This window comes from Larus michahellis, chromosome 1 (genome assembly GCF_964199755.1).
Source record: "Larus michahellis chromosome 1, bLarMic1.1, whole genome shotgun sequence".
Lineage (NCBI taxonomy): Eukaryota > Metazoa > Chordata > Aves > Charadriiformes > Laridae > Larus > Larus michahellis.
Window position 1 is genome coordinate 17,719,016 of NC_133896.1, and position 13,347 is coordinate 17,732,362.

Genomic DNA, 13,347 nt, shown 5'->3' on the forward strand with positions numbered 1-13,347 from the left:
GGCAGGTGGAGAAGAAGTACTTGCTCTCTTTAACTATTTCCATAACTTCTAGGGGTTGGAGAATACAGTGGAGCATTGTGCCTGAAGTTTCTGAACCCGTGGTAGGTGTTTGACCGGCCTGGCCTGTATGCCTGCGTTCAAAGTTGCACCTTTAAGACCTTCCTCTGCGTTCATGTGGGTACTTGTGAAAGGAAGGAAGAGTGAGGTGCAAAAACACTACAACTTTTTCCTTTCTCTTGCAATTTAGAAATCTTCACTGACAGCGCTCTTAGGTTTGGGTGTTTCACCCTAAAATGTTCCAAACTTGAATCCCATTTCTGGAATCAATGTTAATATGCCAGCTTGGGACAAGTTAGATCTTCTGGGATCTTCAAGAAGCCTTGCATTCTGTTTTCTTTGTAACATTTTGAAATTAATGTTTGCATACCCTGCTTTAAGCAGGAAGGATTTTACACGTTAATGTAAGATGGAGCTCTTTGAATTTCAGACCTTTCACTAAGACTTACTGAGGCCTTGTTTCCAGGATAATTTTGTTACTCTTAAAAGGTCAATAATCTATTTAAATAAATAAATTAAAACGTTCTAGATGTAAAACGTCTAACAAAAATGACATTTCTGTGCTAGACCAGAAATAGGTCAGTTTAAGCATGTGGTCATAGACCGAAAATCATTGTAACCGTGCTGCTCCAAAGACTTGCTGTGTCTTTCACAGCCTCATATTAATCTGTTTGTATATACCATGAGGCAAAAGCCTCGAGAACTAAAGATAACCAGCAATGAAAGCATGAACAATAGATCTGAAACAAGGGAGGAACTTGGCAAATTTAGAGACTGTTTAAAGTGAGAGGTCTATTGCCAAGAAGTTTGAGGTGTTGCCTTGTCATGAGGAGTTTTGTAAAATAACAGTTTCAGCTGAGGTGAAAATTAATGGGTTGTCTCTTTCTTGCCAAAGGAACCCCCAAAAGAGGACCTGACCGTGTCTGAAAAGTTTCAGCTTGTTCTAGATGTGGCTCAGAAGGCGCAGGTACTGTGCTGCTCTCGGATCTCTCCGTCTGCTTCCGTAGAAACAAGGAGGTTCATAGTCCAAGTGGTCAAAGAACGTTGTTATGCAGCATGTGAAAACAAACACTCAAACAAGCAATACCTTTCTTGCATAGGGGTCTTTATACCTACAAGCAGTAGAGATCTCAGTAAGATTCCTGGAGCTTCTGAAATGGCACGATGCTTCAGAGAACTGGTTGAGGTTCTCCGGTCGTGGCTCTGAGCGAGACCTGGAGGGGAACAGAAGCAGCTTCTGATAGTTTTTCCCCTAATATATGCATATGAGCTTCTGGTAATGTAGATCAGGTGGCGAATCTTACTCCGATGTAATGGAGTGTGGATCCATATACCAAATCTGCTAGTCACAAAACTGGTGTGGGAGACCTTATTCCTTCAAGATTTAGCTGAAGGCTGCTGTCTGTTTAGGTGTGTTAATTCAACAGCTTGTACAGCATCTCTGAAATAGCCTCTTTTAAACACCACCCCCAGCCCTGAAATCTAATGGTTGTTGGGAGAGGGTGAAGGAAGGTTTTCTCCCACCTCCATCAGTTTGATGAGCTATCCCAGCAGCTGAGGGACTCCACCATCCCGTTGAACTGCAGCTTGTGCCATGTCTAATGATGTGCTGCTGCTGAAGTAGCTTATCTTTCTCTTGCCAATCTTTCTCTACGCTCATCTCCCTCCTGCTGGTGGTGGTGGTGCATGTGTTTGTATGAACACTTTTGGAAATTTATGGGGAAGGTGAAATTTACAGGTGCTGTGACAGCAAGAATGGGTTAGAGAAGATGGCTCTTAGAATAACCCTCTTAGTCCTGAGTAGGGGTTGGTTTGCATCAACAGTTGTTGGAATGACATGGAATCTAGCAACTCCACGGTTGTATTACAAAAACCTGATAGTGGTGTGTTTCCAAAGAAGCTAACAGTCCAACACTTGATGAACTCAGTAACCATTTCCTGAAATTTCAGTGCTCAAAACGTGTGAAGAAACTTCCCATTTTGTTGCCTACTGACAGAAGCTCGTAACTTTAGATTGACAGGTTAATTTAAAATTTTTGCAGTGATGTAAACACTTTCCACTCATGACAGTGGGGTCAAATAGCTGCTTCACTTCTAACAATCAATCATGAGTTACAGAACAAGATGTTAAATTAGATGGAAGTCGTAGAGTATTCCTATCCTTTTCTGTATTTACTCAATTGTGAAGTACATAAATGGATAAAAATTAGTTAAAAAATCACTTCTGGGAATTGCTTATTCTGTAAGATAACTCTGTTGGTTTCTGTTATGTGGAAAAAAACCTCAAAATAGTGCAGGACTTGGTTTTAATTCTCTTGCTTCTTATGCAGAACCTTTTTGGCAAGATGGCAGACATACTGGAAAAAATTAAAAAGTAAGTTATCTGACGTGAGTCTTTTTTTCCTCTTAAAACAAGACTTGACCAATGTCTAGTAATAAAATTTTGTTTCTTTTTTTGTTTTCAGCTTGTTCATGTGGGTCCAGCCAGAAATAACACAGAAGCTCTACATTACTCTATGGGCAGCTTTTATCGCATCCTGCTTTTTGCCCTACAGGATTATTGGGCTTGCAATGGGTAAATACAATAAATAATTGACGTGTTACAGTCTAGACTTAATGTGTTAAAACTTAACATGATCTTTAGAGGGAGAATTTTAGAGTTTAAGAAAAGCCTGCATTAATAAATAATGCAGCATTTCAAAGTATTTTCATTGTGATTGGTATCGTTTGTCACGTTCATTTGGAAAAACATCAATGGATGCATAATATAATAGAAAAAGACTGGATAATGCATTCACTTCTTGAAGAGGGGAAGTTTATGATGAGCTATTAGCAGAGCTCTTCAGACTGTCGGCTGTAAGGCTTCTGGGAAATCCTATATTTTGGGGTTTTTTTTGCTCAACCGTTCCTGCAAATTAAATACGTGGGATCACATAACAGGCATGAAGATGACAGGGCTGGAAAAAAATGGAAGGGTTAATGGGACGACTTGTAAAACTTGGAGGATAGACTGGACAAAATGAACAGATTACTGTGAGTGAAGCTGCAGGTACTTAAAGTCTCAGCTAGGAATTGGGAAAAGAGGGTTCTCACTACAGCATGACAGTATCTTTTCTCTAAGATGTGAAGCCACATCCTGTGAACCAAGAATTCTCTCTTTTTTTTTTTTTTATTAAAGTAATGATACAATCAAATGAATATTACTTTTATTGGCACTGAACTTCAATTTGTGTTAGCTTGAACATAGATGCAGGTATGCTTGATGTGGCAATTGAATTAGATACGTGAGGAATTATCTTTTTACTCTGACTCTTAGAAAGAGATCTGAATTGCATTCAGTGAAGTTTTGAGAGAGTATTTCAAGCCCTTTTTAATCTGGCAGAATGCAAGGAAATATCTTGGATATGATAAGAAGACATACTGTACTACTGGAAGATAGAGTTTAATGTAGTACATGAGAGCCCTCTGTTGCCATTTAAATTCTTGCAAGGCGCTGCAGAGTTGAGTGCTCTGGCATGTTTTCTGTTTTGGAAGTATATCATGTTTTCAGAATGCTTCTGGTAATAAGGAATGTATGTTTGAATTATTTTAATGTTCTTCTGAATAATGAGAAGCTACCTAAGTGGTTTAAAAGAACTGGGGATGGGGGGGAAGGAATCTGGGCAGGAGGCGAAAAGAAAAATAATTTCCTGTCTTTGGAAGAAGAATCAGAATATTAAAATATTAAAACCAAGAGAATGGTTTAGCACTATGACCGAAGATATAGAATTTGGTTCCATTCGTGAATTTGATAAAACATGATCAAAACAGTGATGTTCTTCATGCTCCTTCAACATGCCTACTAAAGTGACCTTTTTTTCAGGACTCTATGCTGGAATCAAGTTTTTCCTTATTGATTTTATCTTCAAACGATGCCCCAGACTAAGAGCTAAGTATGATACTCCTTATATCATCTGGACAAGTCTCCCAACAGATCCTCAGCTCAAAGAAAGGTCTAATGCTACAGTGTCGAGACGGGTAAGGGTAATAAATCTTTTTGTCCCTCTGTTCTCAACATCTGAAAATCAGATCCCTTTCTCCCTTTCCCTTTTCCCCAGTGACTAGAGCACATTAAAGGGAAGGTTAATTAAATCCTAACAGTCAATGTTAGTTCTATTTTTTTATTATTTTCAAGATCCACAGAATTTTTATATGGATTCTGTTTCTTATATGAAAGGACTCTATTATCAAAATGTGTCTATCAATATATATACATATACTGGAAATCATATTAAGCTAAACACACAAAAATAACACCATCCATATTCATATCAACTTCTGTAGCATACATTCTGTGTGATTTTATTGTCAAAATTTACTCTTTTTGTATTCCCCTTCTCTATTCTCAGACATTTTTTTTCAGTAGAAATTCAGATGCTTGTTAAGATTGAAGAACAGTTAGTTAAAAAAAATAAATAAAAAAGGCGTGAGTATAATATGCAGCTTACTTAAGGGGATAAGCCTTAACAGAGGTAATAAATAAGTTTATAGTTGTAGGCATTATGTCTTATGGTTATTTGTATTAGGTGACCTTTTAGCAGGTTGTCATAAATGACTTTTCACCATGCTGGTATTCCAACCGTAAATTCTTCTGTTCTTAAAATCTCATAGTTAAATCTGTAAGTGTTGTGTTTTGTGCATCTTTGCAAATTATTTTGGGGCTTGACATGATCGCTGAAAAGCAAGTCACACTTTTCCATATCCCTGCATTTGTCAATGTTGATTAGTTAAAAAAATGCCAGTAATAAAAATTCAGTCTAATCCCATTTTAGCATTTGCTTAATGCCTCCAATCACAATATCTAGTTGCATTCGTGGGGTATCTGAGCACTGTCATAAACTCCGTGACTAAAATGTGCAAGACAGCGATAATTCGGCCTGGATGCACAACTGGAGAGCAGGAGGGTTAAACACTTGAACCCTCGGTTGTTAACCTGTCAAAAAGAAGAAAAAGAAGAAATACAGAGTTCTGGGGGAGATGATGCAGTTGGTGGTAAAATGATAACTGCAGCATAATTTGAGTATTTCAGAAGGAAATAGAAGACAAATACAATCTCTTACTGAATGTGAGTCTTTTGCTCCTGTTTTCTAAGGGACGAGAGAGGTGAATGAGCGCTTGGACAGAACCATCCGTAGCCTGTATTTCTCTTGCTTGCAGAAGATGGGCTTAAAAGTTTCTGTGCCTCTTGAGCTTACAGGTTATCATTCTCACGCTGTGGCGGTGGCGGCAGCTTCTTGCTGGGTCTCACTAATCTGCCTTAGAGGTGGAAGGGCTCTGAATTGCTGAACTTGAATCCATAAACTTAAAGACTAATTATGCCTTCTGGCTTTTCTTTATGGCTTAAGTTTTGACAAAGTAGACCAGGGTTTTGGTTCTACTGTGTCTGACTTGACGGGCTTGGCTTGTCTGCCTGGAAAGGATGTGCAGCTGCATTATCTGCTTCCAAATGTCTTTGAAAACATTAACTTGGTCTCAATAATTTCAGACACACTTTCTTACCCCTTGAGAGATTTCTGGGAGCTTCACAGTATAAAAAGTAGATTTTTCTACAAAAATGTAAAAACCAAATAGGTTTCAGATTTTTTTCATAGAAAAGGCGGAGTTCAAAAACATGTAGTTCCAGCACATGTGCTTTTGCTTTGACTTCTTATCATTAAACAGCATACAAGACACCGTAAACCTAGACACAATGCAATATTCATTGCCTATACCACCACTCTGACCCCGTGTCCTTAGAGAACAATCCTGACAACAGTATCTAATGGGTAAAGGTTGTATGTCAAAAGCTCGTGACAGATCAAGTGAAAAGGAATACCTCCAGGTATTCCCACCTCCAGGTTGTCGGTGACGTTTTTAGACAGTCAGGACTCTTCCAGCATTACAAATCCAATCATTTCCAGTTACATTTAAGGCTTATCAGAATTGGATGCAATGCTTTTTTGTAGTAATCGACCGTAGGTTGTGTCAAGCCTGGGTGGTTGCGGGTAAATTAGCTGCTTTTTTAAGGGCAGAGGAAACATTTGCCTGTGTTAGGAAGGACTAGAAGTAAGGGCCGAACATTCTCAAATCTTCAGCCACCGTATGGCATGTGGTATACTGAAGTTTAAACACCTGTTTTTAATCTCTTTATATAATGGATAGGTACGAAGCAGTATAGCAGAGAGCAAGAATAATCCTCATTCCAACCCAAAAAGTTTTAGACCTCTTGCCTTGACCTTTTGTATGTTTTGCGCCATGGAGCTTCACCTGGTTATGTGCATATGAAGCCAAATAACTTGTCCAAAAAAGCCTTCCAAAAATTCATCTGATCTCTACTTGTACACAAATTGCTGGAGAAGCAATTATTTTTCTTGGTTCCAGGGGCTCAGTCATTGCTAAGGGCTCCACAAAAGGGTAGTAACTGAAGCAATAGTACAGTTATCACCAACCATTTGCTTTCCATGTCAACTTTCTTTATTCTTTTCCCCCGAGGCATCGTTGTATTACAGTTACCCTAAAAGCTGGATGGTAAATACCCTCTGCTCTGCCTGTTTTGTCAGTCTGGTTTCTAGTCAGCGATCGCAGTGCGCATTTTTTCATTTGCTTTGGATGGCTTTTGTTAGCGCTAAATCCTGCAAAGTGTTGAGTGCTGCCAACTTACAAGCAAAAAAAACGCAGCAGAGGCCGGTTGGCCTCCAACAGCATCAGGCCTTTACAGAAGAAGGGCTTAGTCCTGAGCTTGCATGTTGTCAGTTTGCCAATTGTTTAACTGCATGTGTAAGAACGGAGCTGTTTATGCTTCGATGACAAAAGCCAGCCTTTGGAATCGTGTGGTGCCCCACCAAGACGAAGAAGCCAAGTGCAGGCAAGCTTTCCAAAAGCAACTGCCCACCATCCTTCCAGAAGCAAGGCTTCTTTGCCAGGGCAGTCTCCTATGGTTCAGGAGCTCTGCTTAAAAGTAGATTTTACTCAAGCACTTTGGTTGTAAGAACTCCATGCTACCTTACCCACCCCCCCCCCCGCAAAGGATGCTGACAACCATTCCGATTTTATTTCACATGTCAACACACTCAAAATTCAGTGCAACTTCAAAGCAAAGGAAAGATCAATGGCTCTAACGCAACCTGAATAAACTGAACTGGTGTGCTCTAACCACTGATAACTCTTCTTTTTTTAATTGCATTCATTGTGTGTAGTCTCTTGGTTTGTGAGCAAGATCTTGCAGCTTCACTCAGTTCATGTTTTATTCTATATATTATACTGTTAAATAGACTTCACTTTTTTTCTTTTGTCACTGTCACATTTGTGTTGTTTGTTTCTTTTCCTGCTAGCTGTCAGGGCATGAAAAGGTATGGATCGTAGCGTGGAAAACTTCCTTTCAATTTCAGCATCTGTGTTACTAATGAGCTGATGCAGTTTTGTGTGGCTTTTTCTTTGTTTGCTCTTGTGCAATAATATTTTGGGCTTGGTCTGTCTCTTGAAGACAAGCCAAGTATTGATAATATACTAACTGTTACTAGTCTCACTAGTATAGTAATTGGAGTTGTGTGCAGTGACTTAGCTGTGTCTACTCAGATATACCCTTTACTGTAGAAAAATGGTATTTTAGGATAGGTACATCTAGCACCATGTGCTTTCACCCCTGCAAAGGGCGTCCATCAAAGGGCAGCACTTTGAAAGGTGATCTTCAGATAGCATATTAGAGATTTGAGCTATAGCAATAGTATAGTGCAATAGCCCTAAGTTAACTTTATTGAAGTAATTAGTGAAAATTGTTGCATTACAGATTTTTTTAGGAAGAATAGTTAGCGAAGTGATTTTTAAGAGCGCAGCTTCAATGTTGCTGTTCAGATTTTGGAATTGTGTTTCTTTTTCTGCAGCTTCAAACAGCAGCATCCAGAAGTTACGTGGGCTCAAGCACCCCAACTGGAATAAGCAAAGATGAAGACACAAGTCGTTTTCATACCACCAAGAGGGGGAATTTCCATGAAGTTTTTAACCTGTCGGAAAATGAGCGTCCTTTGGCAGGTATTATGCAACAGGAAAGCTACATTGGTAGAATATTTTCTAAAAAGCCAAGAACAGTTTAAAGTCGAATTCCCTTTCTGTGCAATGTACAGGTATAAGCATTTGATTAAAAAGGCTTGCTTTAAATTAGGATGAATGGAGACAGTGTCTTTCATTCCACATCCTTGCCGTTCTTCGAGAGAATGCACAGCCTGCTGTGCCTTTTGTGGTAATACAAATGGAATAGTCAAGTTAAAGGGAATGATTTTGTGTGTGGTTTTTGTTTTGAGTTTCTTAAAAACTAGTGTTAAAACAAATGTTATGATGCCTAAAACCACCTTATTTAGGCTTTTCTTTCTAAACACTTCTAGGTTTAGGTAGCTGAAGTTTAATTTTCAGTGTTTTCTGCTGTTTTATAAGGAAACTGTTGGGGATTATGCCTGTCTCTTTCTTTTTCTTAATGTAAGATTTCTTGTTACGACTTTTTCAGTGTGTGAAAATGGCTGGCGCTGTTGCTTGATTAACAGAGATAGGAAGATGCCTACAGACTACATCAGAAATGGAGTTCTATATGTCACAGAAAAGTGAGTTATTGCACTCTACACATATGTTAAGAGGGAAATGCAACAGACATTAAAACCCCATGAATCTAAAAGTAATCCTTTAACAATATTTTGAAACAAAAATGCCTTTTCATGGTGCTATAAAACCTGAAGAAAGCACCGTAGGAGAGGGAGAGCTGAATCTGGGGCGTGGTAATGCTTAACAAATGTGATTTTGCCTTGGAAAGGCTTGTGTAGGAATGGAGAGTAGTCAGTTGTTAGTAGCTGCAGTTCTTGATGTGGATAACACACTAAATATATACTAAAGAAGAAGCCTAAAAGCTAAGTGTGTTTGGAGAGTTGTGATCAATGGTTATTTGGCAAATATTCTTAGTTTCTTTTTTTTTTTTAAGTCAAATTGAATGTATATCTTCCTTGAAACAATGCGCAACAAAAAGAAAATAGGAATTCAAGCCTTGGTTTCAAAACTAGTACTTGATTTCCATTTTTTTTTAATCCTTACTTACCCCCCAGCCTCCCAGGGCTGGATAACTATCATCACTGCTGTTTGCGTCTTGCACTGAAATTCCTTTGGAGTGTAATGAATGGAAGTAAAACTCATCTGTATGCAATGTCACCTAGTGATGGAGAGCACTCTCCAGCGTTCAGAAATCTGAGCTTTTGTCTGCATCACAATAAACATGAAACTAATGCAGCGTTTTCCATTAATCTTCTTTTAGGATGGTAAAAGATTTATAAGCCTTTTGAGATTTGGTATTTCAACTGTTTAAGGATATATATGCTTCCCATGTCTTTAAAATGCTTGTCAAGTTTAACCATTCGGTGCAGTAATATAAATACAGGATTTTCTCTGTGTCCGCGTGCTGTATTTTCTGGGCTTTCAGACACATTAGCCAGTTGCTAGAGTTTACAAATGTTTGCTCTAAATTAGAAGCCATAGCTGAATTGCGTGTTGTGTGACTCTTTCTTTTTTTTGAAGCTGAGTTTAACCTGTGAGATTTTAAACTTCGTAAGTGGCAGGAGGGATATTAAGAGCTTTATTTTAGAATACTGTATCAAAATGAGCATTTTCTTTCCTTGTCTCCAGTTACTTATGCTTTGAAAGCTCCAAATCCGGCTCATCTAAAAGAAATAAAGTTATAAAGCTAACGGATATAACGGATATTCAAAAGGTATGTCTGCAGATAGGGGAGAAAGCTGGTTTTCTGTTCAGCTAGTCGTATTTTGCTCTACTGCTTATGTTATTTTGAAAAAGCATACCATTGATAATTTTTGTAAGTAAAATGTAATTTTTTGATCAAGTATGTTTCCCAGAACTGCTTGTTTAGCCATTTGGACTCAGCACAAGCAAACTCACTATGACTATGAAAACAAAGTAGTTTACTAAACCCTTACACTCCTGAATTATTTTAAAAATAGTGTTGTTTCTTAACCTCTGCATTGACTAGAGCTGTGTAGGCTTTAAGATTTATTGTTAGCAGGAATTGTGTAAATACTAACTTCAGTTTGGGTGTTGATATTGGTAGATGCCCCATCTTAAAAGTAGATGCCTCGGAGAGATGAGGGATTATTGTCAGTGGAGGAAGGTAAATCATTGGAATAGCGAGACTGGATCGGGCTGGAGTTTCATCTAGTTGGGGTCCCATCACTAACAGAGTCAAGAAGTAGATGGTTAGAAGCATGGCAAGTACAATGTGATCCTTCCTCTGGTCGAGTTTTATCAGCCTGCAGTCACCAGTGGCTCTATTGGTGCCTTGCACCACTGTCTGTGGCGTTTAATGTCATTTTTTGTTACTCTCTCTGAACTTGTTGTACTCTTAAATGCAGATTCCCCTGCTTTCTACTACGCCTTGTGGCTAGGAGTGCCACAAACTAAATCATGCTGTGCAAAGAAACACCTCAGCCCGATGTCTGCTGCTTAAATACCTCCAGATTTTCAAATGAGTTCCTTCTATTTATATCATGTCTATAAAGCAGACAACTTATGCAAAACTTGAACATTCCCATTGGAATTCATAATTCATATTGATGGGTTTTCAACATCATACTCGAAGTAATGCTGGCTCCTTGTTTAGTAGGTCTTTACTGCCATACAGGTCCTTTGGCATCTGCATAGCTTTTTTACTGAAGATGAGACAGAGATCATCCAGCCAAGCATAAAAAAATACTATGCCTGAGTTTATTTGGGGGTGGGAAACACAGGCCAGACTTGGGGTCTCTTCCCCCTTGGGGATGTTCCCCAGTTCAGCCAACTAGATTCCTTCTTAGCATCACAGACTTTCTTAAAAAAAAAAAAAAAACAAAAAAAACAAACAAAAAACAAAACCACAAGCAGCCTATACATACCCTGTTTGTCTATTTAATTTTGAAAAAGAAGCTTTTTTCTGGTCTGCTTGCTGCTCCTTTAAACAGTGGATGAATGTTACTTCTAGGGAAACCCGTAGGTGATGGTCACAGGCACACTCTCACATAGGTATATACAGGTGGGGCCGGGCCGTACTGTCTGCCCTCACCATCCAGCTGCAGGCATGGTCCCTGCCGTCGTGGCTGGGCCAGCTCACATGCGCCGTGGTGGTACCGGTGTGCTCGGTTCAGGGATGGGGACGGTTCAGGCAGGCAGATTGGGTGCCACCGCGGAGCATGGGAGGAAGAGGAGGGTCAGGTTCTCGCTGTACGGGCGATGCTGTACCCATCGACTCCGGGGTCAAAGAACAGCGTCTGTCCTCCTCTTGTTTTTAACAGAGGTCTGTTAGTTGTGACTGGGAGGATACACACACTGGTGACGAGTTGAGTAACCTTCTTAGCACCTTTTGCAGTTGTTCAGGACATAAGGTATCTTTGCTCTGTGTTTTTCCTTTTTAGTATAAAGTGCTCTCTGTTCTCCCGGGATCAGGGATGGGTATTGCTGTATCAACACCATCTACACAAAAAGTAAGTAGCTGGCTGTATCTGTATGGCTGTGCTTGACTTTATGTCCTTTTTGTCTTCCTTCTCTGGCTAGCACCAACATAAAGGGGTTTTTTTTGCCTTATGCCAGTGGGGTTTTGTTCTTGGTTTTTGTTTTTGGTTTTTTGTTTGTTTGGTTTTTAAATTCAGTTGTCTATTGTTCAGTATATTTGTCTTCGGAATTTTAATTTAAACTATTAGCTTGTTCCACTGGATCTGGACTATTTTACTGTAACACTTCAGAAAGATTTGCTTCATTATTTCACATCCTCCATTGACTGTTCCCCAGCGTCGTTCATCAGGAACATGGTGACTGCTCTGCTGTGCAGTCTGGAACGAAAAGCTTGGTGGTTTGAGAGTATCTGCGGGTGAGGAGGCTTTGGGATGGAAGGGCCTGACACTCAGATGCAGTTGTCCTGTTTCAGTCTTGTGGTGCTAAAGATTTAAGCTTCTCTAAGCCTCAAATACCCTTTGGGCGACTGAAGCTTTTCTTAACATATGACTGAACCTTATTTTAAACTAATCACCTATAAATAACTTTTCTCCAAGTCACAGGACCGTGGTACCAGGCTTTCTGCCTGTTGTGTAATATTGAGAACTACTTCTTAATTACAAGGTTGAAAGTATTCATCTACCTAAATAAATATTCTATGAGCCGCAACAGAGACACTGATAAAGACTTCAAAAAATCTTTAGTGAAGGCAGAGGTCAATCATGCACTGAGCAGATGGAGAGGAAAGAGGGTTGAAGTGTTCTCCGCTGCTAATGCTCTGTGCTGATGCATTTTATGCCATAGTTGTTTTAAGAAGAACATGGAGAAGTGAAAAAATCTTAGAAACTCTGCCATATATCCAAGGATTTAGTAGCAAAAAAGATTCTTATGTCTTTGTTAATGCACTTTGAGTACAGTTCATCTCCTGTTCCTATTGATTTGGCCAAAACTATACTTAGAGGAAGATTTTTCTTTTCCAGACTGACGAGATCTTTTTTTTCTGTCATTCAGCCTCTGGTGTTTGGTGCCATGGTACACAGAGATGAAGCTTTTGAGACAATTTTCAACCAGTATGTGAAAATAACCTCTGCATCATCAAGCAGTGAGAGCTAGTATCTTACCTTAGAAGATCTAAAGGAAACTTTCTTATTTTACAACTTGGTAGTGAAAAAAAATGAACATCCTCATCTATTTTGCAATAATTTTTCTTGTCTGGTGGTTTATATTCTATCTGTTACATAAATCAAGTGTATTTTATATATGCCTTCATGTTTGTTTTTAAGGTTTTTGTAAAAAAAAAAAAGAAAAAACAAAATGAAACAAAACGGTGAAAGTGCTATCATCACTATTAGCCTTGCACATTAAGCACTTTTAATGTTTATTTACTGACATTAAAAGCTTGGAAGATACTTGGAGAGCTAACTAAATAACAAAGTGAAACAGATTGATCCCTTTAACGCTACTGATATCACGAGGGATATGTTTGTCCCTTTATCTTAGTTATTTTTCCCCGAGATGTAAGAATGATGACTGCAGCAGCCTGAAGTCTCTTTCTACAGCTCAGAGTTTTTAATTGGGTTCTTTATTAAAACTGACGGCGACACCAAGGAAGTATTATCATCCTTAGTATTTCCATATTTATAACTGCACTTAAAATAACTCCTTCTTGCTAATTCTTGCATTGCAGAAGGGTATTTTACCGGTTTGCTTACGTTCAGTTTTTCCTGCATAGACATTTAAATTGCTTGTACAATGAATTGGAGG

At 38.9% G+C, this 13,347-nt stretch overlaps 1 protein-coding gene across 3 annotated transcripts in view; it reads left to right on the forward strand.

The window, feature by feature from the left end:
* The window catches only part of GRAMD4 (GRAM domain containing 4), a 79,448-nt gene extending 66,608 nt beyond the window's left edge, over positions 1 to 12,840 (forward strand). Inside the window, exons 10-21 of one of the 3 annotated variants that reach the window (XM_074584998.1) lie at positions 53 to 101; positions 953 to 1,024; positions 2,388 to 2,431; positions 2,523 to 2,632; positions 3,920 to 4,074; positions 6,568 to 6,603; positions 7,407 to 7,424; positions 7,956 to 8,103; positions 8,573 to 8,666; positions 9,733 to 9,817; positions 11,508 to 11,576; positions 12,595 to 12,840. In XM_074584998.1, coding sequence (XP_074441099.1) covers positions 53 to 101; positions 953 to 1,024; positions 2,388 to 2,431; positions 2,523 to 2,632; positions 3,920 to 4,074; positions 6,568 to 6,603; positions 7,407 to 7,424; positions 7,956 to 8,103; positions 8,573 to 8,666; positions 9,733 to 9,817; positions 11,508 to 11,576; positions 12,595 to 12,696 — 982 coding nt within the window. In that variant the 3' untranslated portion in view covers positions 12,697 to 12,840. The remainder of the gene's footprint in view (positions 1 to 52; positions 102 to 952; positions 1,025 to 2,387; positions 2,432 to 2,522; positions 2,633 to 3,919; positions 4,075 to 6,567; positions 6,604 to 7,406; positions 7,425 to 7,955; positions 8,104 to 8,572; positions 8,667 to 9,732; positions 9,818 to 11,507; positions 11,577 to 12,594) is intronic. The other 2 variants (XM_074585078.1, XM_074585171.1) reach the window with 2 other exon arrangements.
* Positions 12,841 to 13,347: the final 507 nt, after the last annotated feature.